Genomic DNA, 22,363 nt, shown 5'->3' on the forward strand with positions numbered 1-22,363 from the left:
CCAGACTCGTCTATCCGATTGCCAGACTCGTCACTCCACATCTCCACTGCTCTAGAGTCAAGTGGCGGCATGCTTTACACCACTGCATCCGGCGCTTAGCATTGCTCTTGGTGATGTAAGGCTTGGATGCAGCTGCTCGGCCATGGAAACCCATTCCATGAAGCTCTCTACGCACTGTTCTTGAGCTAATCTGAAGACCACACGAAGTTTGGAGGTCTGTTGCTTTTGACTGAAAGTTGGCGACTTCTGTGCACTGCGCCTCAGCATGCGCTGACCCCGCTCTGTGATTTTACGTGGCCTACCACTTCATGGCTGAGTTGCTGTTGTTCCCAATTGCTTCCACTTTGTTATAATACCACTAACAGTTGACCGGGGAATATTTAGTAGTGAGGAAATTTCATGAATGGACTTACAGCACAGGTGGCAACCTATTACGGTACCACGCTTGAATTCACTGAGCTCCTGAGAGCGACCCATTCTTTCACAAATGTTTGTAGAAGAAGTCTGCATGCCGAGCCGTGCACAGACATTTTGAGGGGCAGTGGCCAAAACCAAAAAAGGGGCACTATAAGGGGGTTGAGTATCACCTTAATATAGAGAATGAATAACAAACATTTTAAATCATATTGTAAAAACAGTTGTTAGGTTTTCGTGCTAATTCAATTTGTTTTTGTAATTGCTCTCCAAAAAGGTGATCCTGAGCTAATTTGATATCATATTTAATGTTTTTGTTATTTTTTATTGAATTTTTTTATTTAAATGTTGTAGATATAGGTAACGAATGATAATTGCTAACACTGTTGAATATATTTTGAAACAAAGGTCTTGTTAATGGTTTTCGGTTTTGTTCAAGGTAATTAAAGCAACAGTTTTTCAATAACAGAATAATATGTAAAAGTATGGTATTTGGGGTAAAAGACACAATTATTAACATGACGATAAACAGCCGGCCGACTGTTCCATTTGTTGACATGACATGGTTAGATTTAGATGGGAAATATCATATATTAAGTTGGGTGTCCACCTTAGAGATAATCGTCATATTTATAATGAAACCATCATATTTAAAAATATGATATTAATCATATAATAAAATATCACATTTTAATTATTTGTTACTACTGTAAAGCTTTATAAAAAATATTATATATTTAATTGAATTATCATTCAATGCTTTCAGAATCTTTAATTTTTGTTTCTGTATTTTTAAAATATTTTTCTATACTAACATATTTGAATGACAATATATTTAATTGAACAATAATTAATTATTTTATTTATCTAAATAAACAGAAAATAGTACATACTTTGCTCAAGTGATTGTTTTGAACAAGAATTAACTAAGACATGATCAAAACATTATTTTAGCTAAAGTATTTGTATCAATACTGTGTCTTTTGCCCCATACTGGTTTGACCCTGTCTCTGTGGGTTAAAAGGCCCACCTTACCACCCCATACATTTGATTTATTTTCACAGAAACTCTGTTGTTCCAGCAATGTTTAATACAAACATATATATTTTTTGAAAAGCAAATTTTTCTTAGCATAGTAGGGCTTAGGGCTTAATGCACAGCCTAAGATACAACTCATTTAGAACATTTAGGCTATAGTATATTGTCTTTTTAAATTGTGTATAGGCTACTATTAATATGGTCTTATTAATACATTATAAATATGATGTATGTTATAGATACTATATTAACTCACAATTGATTATAATGGGAAATTTACTTTACAGGAGTTAAAGTGTCACACTGTCTGCTAAATATTCTATATGATTATTTACCCGCTGATATGCTGGAGCTTTGAATCCATATTTTCAATGTTAAACTGACTTTAGCCTCCCTTTGCTCTTTCTCACGGTCTTCTTTTTTGTGAAGTTTTTGTCTAAAAAGTGTGCCGACAACACCAAATGTGGTGTTATTTAGCTCAGATCAGGTATAATAATTTGATTAGACAATTAATTATCTTCCAAGAACGTGAATACTTTGCATAAGTTGTTAGCACTATTAGAAGACCAGGAGCAAAACTTTACCGACATAAATACAAAAACAACCTACCAAATTACTAATTCTGCGGATAAACCACTGTCTGTAATGTGGATTGTAGTTTGTAATCTTTAATCTACCTGTTAATGGGACGACACTCTGGAACTGTCGTCTCCACAGAGAGCGGGCACTGCCACAGACTGTGAGCGATGCTGCGGAGCGGGAATGAATGGATCTTTAGTGGAACAGAACACTTATGATAATCCTCTCCTCTGGGGGTGAGGGAGGGAAGGGGGGCAAGAGGGGCACCTCAGCCGATGAGGGCAGAGGGGCAGTGGCCCTAGCCACCGGGCCACCTCCCTGTGCACGGCCCTGTCTGCATGCCTAGGTGCTTGATTTTATACACCTGTGGCCATGGAAGGGATTGGAACACCTGAATTCAGTGATTTGGAGGGGTATCCCAATGTAGTGTATTTTACTACTCTTATCTGTCACAAGTAATAATCTCAATGTTTACTGTTTCTTTGGTTCGTTTGTAGCATGGGTTTTGTGTACAAAAGTGTACAAAAAACAAACCTTGTCAAGTGTGTACATTACTAATTCTCATCGCTGCTTCCTGATGGTTTAGAGAAAAATTACTCAGAGTCACCCCGTCATTTCAAAGAATAGTACAATGGCAAGCGCGTCAAGTATAAGTCAGCGGAGGCTGGCGTTGTGGAGCCAGGCGAAAGTATAAACAAGGCTTAATGATGCATCTTATATTGTTAAATTAATGTTTATGGTATTGTGTCAGTGTTGTGTGTTACTATGATGGTGTTTTGTGATGAATTTTGACAACTACAAATTCAAAGGTGGTAATAAGAAAACCACATCATGAATCAGTGTATTATAAAGGTTACAAACAGATTTTAGTACTTCAATAGGTTGGTATATTAACGTTACAGTTAATGAAATTTACTCAACATTGAAAATAATCAGAAATGTTTCTTGAGCATCAAGTCAGCATATTAGAATGATTTCTGAAGCATCATGTACAACTGAAGACTTGATTAATGATGCTGAAAATTCAGCTCTGCATCACCGGAATAAATTATACTTTTTTATTTAATTAAAAACAATTATTTTATATTCAATTATAAAACAATTATTTTATTTATTCAAAAACATACAAAATGGTAATGTTTTTTCACAATATAACTTTTTTTTTTATTGTGTTAATATACATTTTTTTTTTTACTGTATTTTTTATCAAATAAATCCAGCCTTGGTGTGCAGAAGAGACTTCTTTCAAAAACAGAAAAAATTTGATGTTTCCGAACTTTTGACAGGTACTGTAAATTGCCACCAAATAAACCTGTTATAATATCATGGTGGAAATTACAGAACTTTTAATTCATTAAATGCTTACATACTTAAATTTGCTATCTCTCCTCCTTTTGTGCCTTTTCTCTTTTTTTTCTTAGTTTTGTAGTGTTCGCTGTGATTATTTTGAAAGATGGGAGAGCCTCAGTGTTACATAAACACATTTTGATATGTTTCCCATTTCATTTGTGTAATCCTTGCGGTATACATGTCTGTATATCACATGTGTTTCCTTATAATTTGAATAAAATCCATCTCTTTATAGCACAGAAAGTCATTTGTACGGCAAAAGTCATAAATTTTGGCCTTTGCACTGATGAGGGTCTTAGGACCTAAATTTTGGCATTGGCTATAGGATTATTCTTGGAAGGAATCAGCCCACAGGAGCTGTCATCTTCATCTAAGTTTATAGCAGTATAAACTTTATGTATTTCATAGTTATGTCCATATGATAGTAATAACTTCTGTTCTGGAATTCAGCTGTTTTTCTTTTCATGTAAATCCTTTCAAGTTAGTCAAACTACTATATATATAAAATCTAAACTAATAGACAGATTGATCCCTGAGGGTAAGTTATTTCTCTTATCTAGATTGTGATCACTCTTCTTTTCTCTCAAAGATGACAGTAAGCCGACCAATGAGGCGATGACGGAGTACCTAGAGAGCAGGAAGAAGTATGAAGAAATAAGGAAGCAGAAACTAAAAAGGGGTTCTGGTCGAGAGGCTCAGGTAGGTCAGTGCTTCAAAACATCAAGGCTGTATCCGAAATCGCATACTCTTCTGTGTAGGTAATTATTTTGAATAAGTAATTACTTTGCGCCCGCTAAAATGTTCTATAGAGTATGAATGTAATCTTGACGTACTACATTCGCCACGTTGTCATTTATCATGTGATCTATCAGCATCAGTAATGCGCTTCACTGCCATTCACAAACTCTCTCCCGTGACCTCACGAGACAGTAAAGTGTTCATCGTATGCACACTTCAGAATCTCGCCGTAAGTAGTAGGTCATCGAGGTACTTTTTGCCTACTCTTTTATGAGGACTGTGAATTCATACATGCTACTTTTGTCACATACTGTTTTCCGCATACTATATAGAAGGGAAGTATGCAATTTCGGATGCAGCATAAGATTTTCTCCTGCTCTTATAATGGTAAAAAAAAGGGTTTTGTTATGATTTGGGAGGAGCTGGCTCATTCCTGCTCAAACTAAATGACAAGTTTCTTCTTAAAAGAACAGTTCACTCAAGAATGATGCTGCTGCCATAATTTACTGAAATTCCAAACCTGTTTGACTTGCTTTCTTCTGTGGAACACAAAAGGTTAATTTCTGAAGAATATTGTGGCTACTTGTGTGCATTATTCCAAGTTCTCCAAAGTGATAAACAGATTTATTGATGATGATTTGCTGTTCAAGTAACATTTATGATTATTATCAATGCTGAAAGCAGTTGTGTAAAACATTGTTTTTAGGATTCTTTAACGAATAGAAAGTAAAAAAAACAGTATTTATCCGAAATAGAAAGCTTTTGCAACATTGTACTACCGTTCAAAAGTTTTGGGTCACTTTAAAAATAAAAAAATGTATTCAGCAAGGATGCATTAAATTAATCAAAAGTGACAGTAAAGACATTTATAATGTTACAAAATATTCTATTTAAAATAAATGCCGTTCTTTTGAACTTTCTAATCATCAAATAGACTTGTTTTCAAAAAACAACTGTTTTCAACATTGATAATAATCATAAATATTTATTGAGCATCAAATCAGCATATTAGAATGATTTCTGTAGGATCATGTGACACTGAAGACTGGAGTCATGATGCTGAAAGTTAAGCTTTGCATCACAGAAATAAATTACATTTTAAAATATATTCATATAAATTATTATTTTTTTTTTACATTTTAATAAAATTTCACAATATTACTGGGATTTTTGTTTGTTGTTGTATTTTTAATTAAATAAGTGCAGCCTTGGTGAGCATAAGAGATGACTTCTATAAAACAGACTTCGATCAAAAACTTTTGAACGTCAGTTTATACTTGTTTAATTAGTGATACTTAGCCTGCATTTTAAAATCTTTATGTGAATATGGCAACATGATAATTCATTTTACAATATTTCTATGATTAAATCACTAACAGGGACTCCTCCCCCATCAGCCAATCACTGTGTATATAGTTAGTAAGCACGCTGACATCATCCATAGCAACGTGGTCAACCCCACCCTTTCTCTATGCTATTTAGGAGGACTCTTAATGGGAAGATAAAATGTTTTGTGAATACGGCCCCAGGTTATGTTTACACTAAATATAACAGTAGAAGACTGGGAAATATTAGTAAAATTGTCAAGAATAGTGTCAAGAAGTCAAACAGCCTTAAATGTCATAAATATTGACATTATCACAAAGGAAAAATGTGTAACAGATGCTTTCTGCAGATGCAAACTATGTGGTAAATAATGTGTTTTTCTTAAAATAAAGTTACCTTTGGGTGCATGTATGTGCTTTGTGTTTAATGGAGAAAACGCATCATAGCAGCGTAAAATGAACAAAAGTCATAAAGAACAAGAAGCGTTATTTAAATCAATTTATAGCAACCACCATACTGTGTTCTACTAATCTTTTTTAAGTGCAAATATTGAGATGTTTGGCTTGTGGAAGATCATTACAAATTTGCTAATTTTGTTGTCAGTTATCTGTCAAAGGTTGAATTATTCAATGAAAAGATTTGACTCAGGAATTAATTGAACATCACTTCTTGAATGTGGCAAGTAGAGCCGGTGGGCATGTCAAAATTTTTAGTCAATGACAGCCTGTTCCAGATTTTTTTGTCCATACAATTACAGTCCAATTACATTGGACCCCATTGACTTTCATTGTTCGGACACACTGAAAACTTTTTTTTAAAATATCTTATTTTGTGTTCCATAGAAACCATTACAAAATATAGCGTCTCATGCTCATGAATCATACTTAGGTGTGTAGGATAAAAGTCCAATATAAACTAGAAAATTGTAAATCTCGCACACTACTCTACTGACTTGCATCATCACAACAATTATATATTCGCAATGTTTCGGTTACTCAACATTTCTGTTTTATAGAAGAAAGTAAGTCGTACAGGTTTGGAACAAAATGAGGGTGATGACGTAATTTTCTAAGCGAAATATGCACATGGCTTTTTTTTATGTATTTGAAAAGTCAAAATAACATACTTACTCTTGCCCCTAAGACACTTGCCCTTTTGGAAAGCTTCAAATCCAAACTATCATCTGCGATCACGGAGACGCCTAGTGTTCCAGAGGAAAACATGGAGGAACTAGGCGAGGATGACGATAAGGGCTGGTGAGTGGCTTTTTAGAGGTTCCTACAGAGGTTTAATGCACTAATGGACTTGCAGTTGTCTGTGATCAAATGCATTCTCAATAACTCGCGCCTCATTGGTTGTCCCAATGCACAGCTACTGTTTCGCATTAAGGTAGCAGAGCTATTTATTTGGACTAACATAGCGAAACGTTCATACCTCTCTCCACATCAGGCACAGCTGCTCTCCTTAAGTGTGCCTGAACTACCTCGCTCTCCAGCCAAGTAATGCGTTTGGCTCTGGAGTGCACTGACACCATTAGAACAGTATGCAGTGTTTGTTTTTGCTGCGCTGCAATAGCCACTTGTGGAGAAGTAGTTTTCTCAGCTGACTTAACTGAGTAAATAACTGCTTCAGCAGACGGCGTGCCCAGATGGAACGTGTCACACCCACCGTACGCCAGACAGGGCACGTCAACCTGCAGTCAGACACGTGCTGTCTTTTTAACAGACGCTCATTACGGGTGCCAGCAGAACGAGCGTTGGGCGATAAACCATTGTTGGAATTTTCCATAACACCAGCATATGTTTTGGATAAGGGGTGTGCTGGTGTCCCCACCAGGCTTTTAATCCGCATAACCAGCGAGACTTTCTTGGGCAACTAGCTTCAGTTTGAAGACCAATTTTTGGTTTGCTTCCCAAGCCAAGTTGGTCAACAGGATTCAGCTACACTAGCACAAAGCCAGCACTAACCATATGCCCATGTGTCCTCTGATCGCCAGCTCTGAAAATTAATGATTTTTTGTGTTCTGTCTATACTCTCCCTATGATGACCGGACACATGCTAGTTTGACTTCTGCAGCACTAATAAATCCATAGTGAAGTAGGATGTGGCACCCCTAAATCCAGAAAACTGCGTACAATATTTTTTCTTTATATTTAGAAAGATCCAATCATATCCAGCCGAATGTGGTACCAAATTTATTTTATGTCATTGCAAAACTTCAGGGCTAAAATATATATCATGTTTGTTAGTGAATTTCCAGTGTTTAAAATAATGTAATTTTTTTTGGCTACACATTTAACCATGAATTATTAACTAATTTTTCTTCCAAAAACAGACATGTGCCAGTGGCTACAAAAATATTTTTTTTTACTGCATGAATATTAAACCTTTTTTCTAGATGGTTTATGAAAACGCAAATAATGTGCAGACAAATAGTACTTAGGAACGAGATGTGCGTTATTCCTTATTTTCTTATTTATGTTCATTTTTATTTGAAATATAAATCATTTCCATTTTTCCCAATGGATCGGCTTACCCCTTGACATGTTTACCCCTAACAATTTCTGGCACTGTACTGCTTTCCGGTAATGTCATTTGATAGCAGACATCTGTCTATAAAATCAAGTATTTGTTTACATTTTCTCCTAGATGACAACTAAAGATGGCACTACATACCCCCTCTCTCCCCTACTGTTTGTTTTTATGCGATCACTCGCAACTAGGCACTGTGTCGGACAGTATTGTATGTTGTGAGCTGTAACAACTGCCTTAGCTGTCTGTATGTCACTGGAGACATTCCAATCCAACAGCGTACTACTAGATTATGAAGACAGAAATGAAATAATTACCATGTCACAGCGGTGCTAGATCACTAAATTACACACACACCACTCACTGTGCAAATATTAAGTCTGTTCGGTTTTATTTTTGCCCTCCTTTAAATATGAAGACTAAACACAGTTTAGCTTTTCTTTTTGGCATCCTCTAGATTATTATTTTTTTGTCCTGATCTGATGGGAACGTTTCCATGTTGGGCCGAGGGTGTTATTGACAGCTGAGTTCTTTGGCCAGGATAACATTTATGATGCTGCAAAATGAATCAGGCTCCAGGGAGCATCAATCTTAATGCTGTATGCGAGGCATAAAGTTATGGCCCTGATTGTGCGCTTAAGCACACAAATAGAATATCAATTAGAAATGTTTCAGTTTGATTCTGTTTTCTCCATAATCTTCCTAGCATATGTGATGAAGATGCATGTGTTTGTAAGTACGGCCTCTGAGATGGCGGTAGGTACTTAAAAACTGATTTTGCTCATCCACATTTATGGCTTTCAGTTTGAAAGATGTGTTTTTCTATTTAATGAACTCTCAACGTGATTGGACATTACTGTGATTCATAGATATGCTTTATTTCTGAAGCCCTGCCATGACCAATGCGTCACACGGCACTTCTAGTTTTTCTGAGGATTACGGGAAGCAGACTGGTAAATCATTCTGCTTTTCCGCTCTCAGTTAAAACGTATAGCTTCAGCGGTTTGCTTTTTTTGGGTATTATTTTTTTGGGTATGCCCAATCCATAGATGCAGTTCATTGCAAACCCAGGGTAGTTTTTCCACTGGAAGTGTTTGAAGCGACTCTGCGGGTTGGATGCGGCGCGTCTTTGCTTAACTTTTTGGTAGACGTCCGCAGCATTTATTTTACGCATTGGAAGGAAGACCGTAAATCACAATCAAACGCAAAGAATGTGGTCGAGTGCATGCCTCTGCGGAAAGTAATGGCTTTATGCTTGATTAATTATCAGTCTTAATGGTGTGCGAGTCCGTGCCGCAGCCACACCGGTGACGTGCTGAGGATAAAGCGAAGATCTGTCAGACCGTCGTCCTCCCTCTTCACGCTGCAAGCCACCGCAGGGAAATGAATCGACACGGTGTGTTTTTCTCTCGTATTTGCTTTTCTTCAAAGACCTTGAGTCTTTATCTAAATATATCCACTCAAATGTTCCAACAAATACCACATGTGAGTGCAAAAGGGGCGCCGCCGTCTGAGCTTGAGTTCCTATGTGTTTCCTATCAGTTACTTCATCCTCTGGATGGACCGTCATTACTGTCTAAGGACCCCCACGACGCTAGGACGTCTCCGGACTGATTCTGGGGCGGAGGAGGGACGGGAGGCCCCCAGTGCTAGAAAAACAGCAGTGGGAAGTCTGTACCACTTTCTGAACGCCTGGTGCACCCCACGAACGGAACATGGGTTACAACAGGTCAGACACTGGAAGTCAAGTCTGGGCCAGATTGTAAACTATTCCATCTGTGTCTGCGTCTACAAAAACCCCTTTTCGCCCAGGCCTCCTCTCTTGCTTCCCCCTCTTTCGCAAAAGCGAAAGAAAAATAAATTCAGGAAGAGGCTTCCGAGGGCCTCGGCATCATGGCGGGAGCCCCTCCCTGATAAGAGCCCCAATCAAACGGTGGGATTTTTGTGTGAGCCATAACTCTAGGCGAGGAGTCCGACGGGCTGTCATCACCGAGACTGCTAGACAAATTATCAGTGCCGACTGCCTTACGCGACGGGAGTCCTGTGGGTCTGCCAGAGTATAGCCATGACATTCTAGATGAGCTGTCACATCTCCTACGGACTTCAAATGGATGCAAGCATGCACGCACACACTCGGTTTAACACTTAAAAATGGGCTCGCATGCACTCGCAGACTCTTTATGCATCTCTTTGGCCGAATTCAGGGGTTCTGCGATTGCTCAAAAATAGCAGCATGGAGGATTACTTGCCAACGAAAAGGCTCATAATTTTAGAGAGGAGGCCGCTTCCATTCTCCGTTCCTTAATGTATTCATCTTGACTCGGACAACTAGCTCAATTTAAAAATCTTCCTTCAGCTCCTAAAGTTACTTCCTGACACACTTCTGTGAAACCACCAAAAGTTGCACCATATTGAATGACTGCTGGCAGTCATTGAATTATTTAAAGTCCCGTCACATCTTGTTCTTTAAAACCAGCTCTGGGCTTTGGAGGCTAGTGCATTCATTACGATACCTGCACCACAGATTTAGATTCTTGAAGGAGGATAAAGTCTTTCCAGAAATTCTGACCTTCACCAGAATAGCTCAAACAGGTGTGGAATGTCAGTTCTTTTAGAATCTTTTTTTTTTTTTGGGTTAGGATGAGACCCCAGAGAGTCATCCAGCCATGTCCATGATGTATAACAATGACCTGTTTCACCCTTCTTGACATTTCTTTGAGGTACTCCCTATGTCTTGATTCAGATGGTTCCTCAGTAGCCATCATCTCAGTATGAAATGTTGGTCAGCAGAGCAGGGGTGAGATGTGTGGATCTGCATGACCTCAGACAGAATGAAAGTTCAGCCATTATCTTCTACACACAAAAATAAATGTCCCAAAGAGGTGCTTTTGCAATGATTGCAATTGATTTTTGGTTTTCAGGGAAAAAAATATATAAAAAAAGTAAAATAACAAAAACATTTAAAAAATCTAAAGAACCTTTTTCCACTATAAATAACTTTTTGTGGAATGGAAAGGATCCATGGATGTTAAAGGTTCTTCATGATCCATCAATGTCAAGAAGTCAAAAGAGTCTATGACTTTATCTATACTATGACTGTGGCCAAAACAACATTGGGCCACATTTTAACTTTGATTGTAAAGACAAATAAATAAACCATATGGGCTTGGAGTGATAAAATGAATGCAGAATTTTCTATTTCTTTAATTATCTTAGCGTGGACTCCTGAAATCCTGAAGCCGTCAGTAGAACCACTCAGATATGACAGAACTGTTGTTCTGTGTTCAGAAACCTGTTGGCTTAGCGTAAACTGTGTCTTGGATTGGGCTGCAGTCTTCAGGAGTCCTTAGGAAGCGACTTTAGCCAGCTGTGAGCTCTTCTTTCTGATGTTGGCACTCTGGAATGCTTCGTGGAATGTTAGTCTGCCTGCCAATCACCTCTCCAGCCGTGCCGTGAAGAGAGAGGGAAAGAGCATTACTGAAGAAATGCAATGTAGATGAGCATCTGTGCTGGATTATTGAGACCTCCTACAAGGGGTGTCGCTGTCGAGGTAGAAGCTGAAGATCAATCACGCTTCAGAAATATCATGGGTGGATCTAATTATGGCAAAGGATGTGCCACCAATGCAAAACTAAGGTTAAGTTTTGAGTTTATGGTAGGATTAGTATTTGTTTCAGTGTAATTGACATGACGAACAAAATCTTTAGAATTGGCCATGCAGCGTTGTTTGCACTTAATTGGTTTGGGGGAAAAAAACTTGTTTGTAAGTAGGAGCAAGACAGCTGGAAAAAGAACAAATGCTGCTGTGTTGAAGACGAAACTTAGCAGGACTGATAATTATGGCTTCCACATACTCTTTCTTGTTGGTTCTAGCTATACTATACTATAGAAAAACAGTTTTAGTTTTCTGAACATTTGATATCGCTTAAAAAGAGCAAGCATCTGTCCTGTTTGTTATTTGTATTATTTATTATTAACTGTTATATTTTTGTATTTATAATACTTGTTGATTTTATTATTCGTTTATTTATTTGCTAGGCACCACTCACAATGGGAGCAAATGACCATTTAATATTTTTGATAAGTTATTCCTTTTTAACTCTTTCCCCACCAGCTTTTTTGAAAAAAGTTGCCAGCCACCGCATCGCGTTTTTGTCAAGCTTGCACAGTCCTATAGCTCATCCTGGGTCGACATTTCAATCAGTAACATTAGCCAGTTTTGATTTATATTCTGTTTAATGTTGACGATCGTGTTATTTTACATATGCATATGATTACATATGATATTGCTTGTTTCTGCTGCTTCTTCGCCTGTGTTTTGTCCTCTTTTAGAAGTTGCGTAATAGCACCCCCTACCGTACGTATAACTGCGTAAACTCAGAAAGTCAATGGCGGGGAAGTATTATGTTGTAATTGACAGAAATTTCCGTCAATGGCGGGGAAAGAATTAAAGATGCTGTAAAACAGGCTATTTGTGGACTCATCAGATTTGTAAGTCTTCTCTGATCTGATCTATTCCACCGGGAACTTCCCACTGTGATTTTGATGATTTATTTGCCTGTGAGCTGCACTTTGCTGTTCTTTTGAACTGAACTCTGTTTCCCCTTGTGATTTAGGATGGCCCATGTTCTGCACTTTGATGAACAAACCAGAAAGGTAAAAGATGCCAACATGCAGGACGAAGACACATTCGAGATCTATGATCCACGCAACCCTGTCAACAAGAGGAGACGTGAGGAGAGCAAAAAACTCATGAAAGAGAAGAAGGCCAGGAGGTGAGACTACAGCTACACTCCTTGTTCACCCGCTGCCTCAAACTGCCCATCTGGAATGACTCCTACCATTAGAAATGGCATAACATCTGGGGCAAATACATTTCTTCCGGAGAGGAATCATATTAACTGATGCTCTGTCTATGTGAATGGGGGATATCTGCAGCCTCTTTATTAAAAAGACATTCATTTCTACCTACTAATACTGGAGATACTTGTGAAGATGGTAAGCGTTTATTGTTTTTAACCCATAAAGGCAACACCATCTTCTCAGTCCTTGGTGCGTTTTTTTGCAACTTCATACAAAAACGAATGCTCTCAAAATGAGTGTACATTTTCATCCCAGTAATAAAAGTTATTATTTCTAATGTTTAAGCGTTCTTGTTCACTTTGTGACCTAACTGATACATTGACTGAATTAATTTACACAAAAATGTGGGGAAAAATGTGTTTGTAAGTTGATTGGATTCATTGTCAAGCTACAAGCGACCAATTAATCCTAAAATCAGTCAAAGTCACTTAGCAGCTGATGCCAATACAGAGAGGGTGACCATTAGTTTATGTAAAATTTTAGATTCTACACACTTATTTCAAGAGTCCCATTATAACAAAGCAAAATAAATCTCTCACACAGTCTACACTGATTATAATTGGACCGTTGTAGTTTGTTAGACATACTTTTTGGGTTATGATCGGTTACAATTGGGGCTGTGAAAATACATTCTTCGATTACATTTTTTTTTAATTGTCACAATATTACAACATTATTTTCCTCAGCCATAATATTTGCTATATCTCAAAATATGCTGTGATACAATTTCAGTTTAGTTAGATTCAGGAGCCTGTGGTTGATATTACAATATTATGTGCCTGTTTTAAACAATCAGAGACATTTCTATCAACTCACAAATTACACCAAAAAATAGTATGAACTATGAATATTTAATTGAACTGCAAATCCTGTATCCCAATTGCCACATCCACAACAAAAATACTTGGTTATATACAATATAATTAACAATACAATAGTTTTTTTTGTAAAATAATGTAGAAAAATAAATGTTAAACGTAAATCGGATATATTTGTATGTGTTTTTATATTTATATGTATGAAAGGGTGTGTGTGTTTGTGTGTATATATAAATTTGTGTTGCATGAAAAATATCATTAGTCAGTTGATCGATGCATTAATCTATATCGATGTATAATTACACCTAGCATCCATTGCGTAATTTAATAATCAATTATGATTATATTGCCTATAACTGACTATAATAATAAATTATTATAAAATTATGTAATATTTAGAGAATATACTTACAAATGTGCTTTAATGCACCTTGATTTGATGGTCTTGTTGTTGATTTTGTTATATGCTATTAATGGTTTAATAGTTAGTCTCTGCCCCTATACATGACATACTTTATATTTTCTGTCATGTTATGCATATGTTATAGTCTTTTTAACGTCTGTTTATGTTATTCATTTTTATCTAATTGTTTCAATAGCTAGGCCTATGCAGCTGTATGATGCAATAGCAGCGTCTCTTATCTCTACTTTATATCACCGTTCATGACTGCCATCATAAAAATTCTGCATTTCTGCAGAAGCCGTGAAAACGTGCGAAAGCTAAATCCACTCCACATCTGCCCTAAATCGAGTACGAACCTCAGAGTTCAACCTGTCCATTAAATAACAGGAGTAATGCAAGACACACATGACCGTAGTGAAGTAAACCAGAGTTACGCTTGACTCTTCCTGCAGCCGTACTTCCAAAAAATACAGTCTGAATCATTGCTTGATTCTCCCACCAAAAAACCTCCCATTTGTCTAAAACAGTGGCGAGATAATAAACAGTTCCTATCGTTTTTCCTGTCGTTCCTATCGGTCTTGTATTTTGTTACCAAAGAGCCGAGTCCATTGGCGTTCCTGATGATGTCGGCTGACTGTGGTTTGGTCTAAATGATCTACCACGAGTGTGCACGACCAGCAGCACGGTTTGGCCAGCGTGCAACCTTTTACTGCTCCTCTGGGATCATGCTTAAATTTTCATATGGAACAGGAAGGAGAGTTAATGTTACACCATAAGAGCCGCGTGGCCAAAGCCGCTGCAAATTTAAACCAGGTGAGACGCACCAAAGCCAGTGCAGCTACTACTCGCTCTACTGTGCCTCTGTCACTGGGAGACTTCTATAAAACCGCTGGGTCTGCGATTTCAACACATCATTACACCATGGACACGTTCAGGTTGTTCCTAAACATAACGGGACTGACTGATCTGATTTAATTATGTTCATCTATGGAAGGGGAGTTGCTGTCTAGTGAGATATCCTTCATATTATAATGTATTTATAATAACAATTTCAGTGCAAAAGTGTTTGTAATGATGCCTGTATAATCGTAGTCGAATAAAGTAATTATATTAGATGAAACAACATATAATTAATTTGTGAAAAGATTAGTATATGTTAGTGCTTTGACCAAGTTCCATTGTTGACAATTTATTTATTGAAACAGGAAAACGTATTGAAGAGATTTTTAAGAATTTCTTTCCACGACTCGGTTCATTAAATTGTGACCTCAAACTCTTTCCCCACGAGCATTTTGTTTTTTAAATTTGCCAGCCACCGCCAGCATTTTTGATAAATTTTCACAAAAATGTCATGGCCCCCAGGATAATTGTTTTGTATGAATATCTGAACATTCAATATATCAAAGAAAGAACAGAGCCTCTGCTTTTAAACAAAAAAAAAGTTTTATTCTAGCTTAAAGGGTTAGTTCACCCAAAAATGAAAATTCTGTCATTAATTACTCACCCTCATGTCGTTCTACACCCGTAAGATCTCCATTCATCTTCGGAACACAAATGAAGATATTTTTGTTGAAAGCTGATGGCCGAGAAAGGCCTCAGATAGGCCTCCATTGACATTCAGTACATTCACACTCACAAGACCCATAAAGGCACTTAAAACGTCGTTACAAAGTCCATCTCACAACGGTGGCTCTACAATAATTTTACGATGCGACGACAATAGTTTTTGTGCGCAAAAACATTCAAAATAACACCTTTATCCAACTTGTTCTTGTCTTCCGTGTGTGCCTCCACGACGCATGCGCGAGAATATTACGCAGATCCGGCGTTCGGACACATGACCCAGAAGCGATTTGTTCACAATCAGAGGAAGACGCGCGTATCTAAGCTGTTAAATTCTACATTGATCGTGCTTTAGGTCTCGGCGTAGTGCTCAAAATGGGGCTAAAGTGTGCATTTCATGGATTCCCGAACGCCAGCGCTACGTCATATTCTCGCGCATGCGTCGTGGAGGCACACGCGGAAGACAAGAAGAGGTTGAATAAAGTCGTTATTTTTATTATTTTTTTGCGCACAAAAACTATTGTCGTCGCTTCGTAAAATTATTGTAGAGCCACTGTGGTGAGATGGACTTTGTAACAACGTTTTAAGTGCCTTTTATGGGTCTTGTGAGTGTAAATGTACTGAATGCCAATGGAGGCCTATCTGAGGCCTTTCTCAGCCATCAGCTTTCAACAAAAATATCTTTATTTGTGTTCCGAAGATGAACGGAGGTCTTACGGGTGTCAAACGACATGAGGGTGAGTAATTAATGACATAATTTTCATTTTTGGGTGAACTAACCCTTTAAAGGTTCAGTGTGTAGTATTTATGAGGATCTATTGACAGAAATGCAATATAATATACATAACTATGTTTTCAGTGGTTTATAAACCCTTACATAATGAACTGTTATGTTTTTATTACCTTAGAATGAGCCATTTCTATCTACATATACCGTGAGTCCCATTACAGTGAAGTCGTAATTTGGCGCCGTCATGTTTCTACAGTAGCCCTAAATGGACAACCTTCTCAAAAGAGCACTAGTCACTCTCTATTCTCTCCAATGATGACATTTTTGTCCTATGTTGGCCACCGTAGCTTCTCTATCTGCTTCGAAATGGAGGGGTGAGTGGTGGGTGATTGCAATTCACAACCTCACCGCTAGATGCGTTATAATTTACACACTGCACCTTTAATGCATTCTTTTTTTAAATCAATGCTTGAATGTTGGGTTACATTTTGAGCAAACATTTTTTTTTAACATCCAGATCGGATTCAGAACGATGATCAAAACATAGATGGAGAAGATCGAGTCCATCAACACCCCCAAAGCTTCACAGTTCTGGACATTAGGCAGTTTTGTGCTGTTTATCGTTGGTAATTGGGTTATTTTACATATGCCTCTGCTTAAATATGATGTATCACTTGTTTCTGCATCTTCTTCGCATGTGTTTTGATCAGGAGATTCAGTACTCTTTCAGAAGATGTGCAATAGCGTCGCCTACCATATAACAGTGAAAACATGGAAAGCATTAACAAATAGGTATCTTGATGTTTGACATGGGGCAGTTATTTGGTAGGAATATTAAAGTATTGCTGCCCCTTTTTGAGTTTTTGGTGTGAAAGACTCAAGACATTGAGTCAAGACACTCAGACATTCACCTTTCCTCTGGCAAGAAACATGAATATTGACTCTCAAGGTGGACTTTGAGGTGAGACAAGACAATGTCACTATTGCACAGCAACACTTAACATTCTTACTCGTTCCTGGCCAAGATACAAAATCCCCCTCATTACTGCTGGTCACGTGACTGTGGGAGATTAAATGGACCAGTAATGTCATTATCTTGCTCACTATCTGCCTTTGCCCTTGTGAATGAGCACTATAAATAGATCACTTAATCCTTTTTCCCCTTTACAAGAACAAGACGAAATCCTCACTGCCTTTAAGTCCTGGAGAAGCCAAGATTGTTCTGTTCCAACTTTCCCCTTTCTCTTTGGCCTCTCTGCTGCAGGATGACTTGTCAGATGACCTTATTAAAGGTTGGGTTTCATTTGAAGCTTTTACTACAATGATTTGTCCTTTATTTTACATAGTCTGGTCATTTTCTCTCTGATCACACAGTGGGGTTTTGGAAAACAGGGTGTGTCCTAGTTCTACTTCAGTGGCTTAATCTGGTGGAAATGTTGCTCGATTCCCATCACTACACATATTCATGGCTTGATATTAGGGCTGTCAATTTAATTTGTTCAATTAGCCCTGTATATGAAATATTAGTCAGATTTTTTTTTTTTTTTAATAAAATTTAAGTTATATATAAAATGTATCATATTTGATACATCAGGCTTGTATGGCTCAAATAGTATGATATAGGAGAATATGGAGCTTATTCTCGAAAACACCTCAGTTTTATTCACAGACTACTTGCATAAAATGCATATGAATAATGTATCCGTTGTCACACTATATGTCCCCACTCTATATTGTTATTAAGATGATATTTAAATGGTTAGTTTTATGATCAAAGCTGGATTTTTATTGTGGGGGTAAAACATCTAATGCAATGCAATACAATGATGATTGAGAGATGTAAAACTAAATGTTCTTCAAAACCCTGATTTATCATATTTTGATACTAGCATTTTAACACAATTTGTCTAAAACATGATATATGGATAATCAAGTAAACTCCTTCAGTCCAGTATGTGTTCATGTTGAAATATCACTTATTATAAAGTGTTACCAATGATTTTTATTAAGTTAACAGTAATAAAGTACTTACAAATGATTAGCTTATTGTTTATTCATAGTTTATATATTGTAGTCTCTACATTGTTAATGTATTCATAGGTTCATATCCTTGTTAGAGCGTTTGACTCTCATGCTGGCGGACCCGGGTTCAAGTCCTGCTTGGAGTGGGGTGGTTCAAACAGGAGACGTAATGGTTTTTATACTTTACAAACTGTATATTTTATCACCTTACACTAACCCTAACCTTACCCCTAAACCTACCCATAAATTGTGATGGCTAGACGACTGGGTCAGAGCATCTCCAAACTGTAGCTCTTGTGGTGTGTTACGGACTGCAGGGGTTAGTATCTATCAAAAGTGGTCCAAGGAAGGAACAGTGGTGAACCCGCGACAGGGTCATGGCGGCCAAGGCTCATTGATGAAAAAAAGCTCTCGTATTTCATCAAAAAATCTTAATTTGTGTTCCAAAGATGAGTTTTGAGACTTCGTTCATCTTTGGAACACAAATAAAGATTTTTTGATGAAATAGCTCACTGGTTCTTGTTGAAGCTCAAACGTGCTGCGTAACACATGAATGAACCTCATTGGTTCTTGCGGAAGACAAACATGATGCGTTACATGAGAATGAACCTCATTGGTTCTTGCGGAAGATCAAACATGATGCGTAACACGAGAATTAACCTCATTGGTTCTTGCGGAAGCTCAAACATGATGCATAACACGAGAATGAACCTCATTATGACCAACACAATATTAGGAAGGCGGTCTTAATGTTATGCCTGATCGGTGTATATACTTTGCAAATATTTTAACTAGTAAAATATATTAACTATGTATTAACTATAAACTAAAAGTTTGCAAATGATTTGCAAATACATCATTACTGTATACTTATTATTAGGGCTGGGTATCGATTCCGATGTTCCGATTCTATTTCGATTCGCAAGCTCTCAAATCGATTCGGTTTCGATTCTCGATTCGATTTTCAATTATTGATTCAATTTCGATTCAACTCAATGAATATAGATTTAATTCAAATAGCCTATTATATTTATAAAAAAGAACAGTGAACAAGTTTACAATTGGGTAATTAAAAAGAAATTAAGAGCCACGAACCTGTATATTAAACTCTTTATATTTTAGGTACACTTGGGTAGGCCTACATTAAAACAACACATCTCTATATTTCAAATGCATACAATTATGTTAAATACAATACAATTTTGTTTTTATGGATATTTTGATACACTTATTCTAAAACATAAAAAGTATATTGGATGATTTTCAGCAATTTTCAGTAAAGGACAAGCATTTCTTGCGATTTAGCCAACCATCATTCCGACTCTGTCCGAATTTATGGAGGCTTTTTCCTCCAGGGGCGTCTGAGCTTTGATTCATGCCCCAGATGATGCATTATATTTCGTCACTATCTGTTATTTGCGTGCCTTCCTTAGATGTGATTGCCATTTGATTTTATCTTAACGACAAGCATAAATGCGATACCGGGCAGGATCGACTGGAAACCCCCGGGAAAAAAAATCGATTCTTGGCCTTGAGAATCGATTTTGAATCAACCACATTTTAAAAAACGATTAATCGAAAAATAATTTTTTTTTGCCCAGCCCTACTTATTATAAAGTGTTACCAAATCATTAAAGATTCCACAACCTGGAGGACATTTTGACAATGATACTAAAAGGCCTTTTGCTCAAAAAAAAGTCTAAATTATCAATCAGATGACAGAAGACTTGTAGTAGATATTGTAGATTGTGTACAACAGTAGATTGTGAACAATAGGTTTTTCAGAATAATGTAGAGATTTCAGTATTGAATATGATACAGTAGATAGCATTTCCACATTTAATCATCTTGAACCTTATATCAATTCTGTGATTGGTGATCTAATGATCTAATTCTGTGAACTGTGAAGCAGAAAGCGTGCTAAGAAAAACAGACACTGAAAGGATTCACTTGTGGAAGCCTGAGTGCTATTACCCATGAATCATTTGCTCCTGACGATAATTGGGTTAATCTAAACAGGACTACAGTCTAGTCTGTGTCTCTCATCCAACACAGTAACAATCAACTGAAGGGCCGCTAATTGTGTTATAGAGCATGACTGAGGCTTCAGAGAGATGATTTCATGTGTCAAGCACAAGAGGTGGATGTCAGGAGGCCTACGTTTCTGTCCGAACCTCAGACAGTGTGTCAAGTAAACGGTCATGTGCTGTTTAGCATAGCTTGGCAAATCCGCCGTGTTTGCAGTCCACAATTCACATTAACATTTAACGTAATTAAATTTATGCTGTTCTAGCTGAATTCACTTTTAGTTCCTCCTCTTTTATACTGTTCCTTTTTAGATTCAGCATCTGTAGCATAAAACAGTGTGCACTTTCAAACTGTTGTTCGAGTCAACATGAAGTCAGACCCTGTATGTATTAGATAGGCTCCATTGACTTTCATTGAATGGACAAAAACTATTGAGAAAGTAAAAATGGTAAAAACATCCAGTGGGCATCTCATTAAGAATCTGTCACTGGAATAAAATCTGTCTGTAGCAGCAGTGGTGATGCCAACCACAGCGTCAGTGAGTGAAATCTGATAGTGTGTAATGGCTGAACCATCAACAAAAAAACACAAAACATTTATTTTCCCTCCTATATTTGCCCGAGTTTTGGATCCATGGTGTACTGCATGAAGACCTTGGTACTGGAGGAATTTGACGAGACCGATCTGGAATGAATATTATTTCCCGAATATTTTAAAGCATAGAAAAGAACCAGTCAAAACAATAAATTAAGCCCAAGTCTTCAACCAAGACCAAGGTTAAACTCTAAAAAGGAAACCTCAAAAATATTTTACCTCGGACTGAACGACATTTTGCATTGAATTACACCCTGGATGGTTGTTATCTAACCTTGCAGTCTGCGACTGGAATAATATTTCCATTTAAGGCTTGCCTGAATGTATACTGTGGGAGACCAGCGAAACTTGGGGGCAAGCAAAAACCCTGGACGAATTTTATTAACCAATGAAGCAATCTTATAACTCTTCAACATGGGTTGAACATTGTGATCATCTGACTTGACCCACAATTATAAACATCAGAGTTTCTTTCATGGACTATGCATTAGTTCCTATTAGAAAACCTCTCAAATTTTGGATTTCTTTGAATCTTCTTTTGAGGAAGCTCTTAAAGGGATAGTTCACCTAAAAATGAAAATTCTGTCATTAATTACTCACACTCATGTCATTCCAAACCCACTTTTGAGCTTCCGCAAGAACCAATGAGGTTCGTTCTCATGTTACGCAGCACGTTTGAGCTTCTGCAAGAACCAATGTGGTTTGTTCTCGCGTGTTAAGCAGGTTCTGTTGAGCTTGTGTTTGTGTGCTGATCAATGTTTAAGTGCGAATAAAAGCCTAAATTCAATCTGTTCATCATATAAAGTGTTTGTGTCTCTTATGAAAATTTGGACAAAACCGCTCAAATCATATGGATTACTTTTACGCTCTCTTTATGAACTTGATGCTTCAAAGTGGTTGTTGCGTAGCTGTTTATGGAGAGTACAGAAAGCTCATATTTAATCAAAAAAATCTTAATTTGTGTTTTAAAGGTGAGTTTCGAGACTTTTGTTCATCTTTGGAACATAAATGAAGATTTTTTGATTAAATATGAGAGCTCATTATGCTGCGTAACACGAGAATGAACCTCATTGGTTCTTGTGGAAGCTCAAATATGATGCGTAACATGAGAATGAACCTCATTGGTTCTTGCTGAAGCTCAAACGTGCTGCGTAACACGAGAATGAACCTCATTGGTTCTTGTGGAAGCTCAAACGTGCTGCGTAACATGAGAATGAACCTCATTGGTTCTTGCTGAAGCTCAATCGTGCTGCGTAACACGAGAATGGCCCTCATTGGTTCTTGCTGAAGCTCAATCGTGCTGCGTAACATGAGAATGAACCTCATTGGTTCTTGCTGAAGCTCAATCGTGCTGCGTAACATGAG

General features: G+C 37.4%; 1 protein-coding gene across 1 annotated transcript in view; it reads left to right on the plus strand.

Moving 5' to 3' along the window:
* The window catches only part of cwc27 (CWC27 spliceosome associated cyclophilin), a 54,007-nt gene extending 40,888 nt beyond the window's left edge, over positions 1–13,119 (plus strand). The window contains exons 12-14 of the mRNA XM_079804543.1: positions 3,971–4,080; positions 6,589–6,701; positions 12,594–13,119. Coding sequence (XP_079660669.1) covers positions 3,971–4,080; positions 6,589–6,701; positions 12,594–12,756 — 386 coding nt within the window. The 3' untranslated portion in view covers positions 12,757–13,119. The remainder of the gene's footprint in view (positions 1–3,970; positions 4,081–6,588; positions 6,702–12,593) is intronic.
* Positions 13,120–22,363: the final 9,244 nt, after the last annotated feature.

This window comes from Gobio gobio, assembly GCF_949357685.1.
Source record: "Gobio gobio genome assembly, chromosome: 22".
Lineage (NCBI taxonomy): Eukaryota > Metazoa > Chordata > Actinopteri > Cypriniformes > Gobionidae > Gobio > Gobio gobio.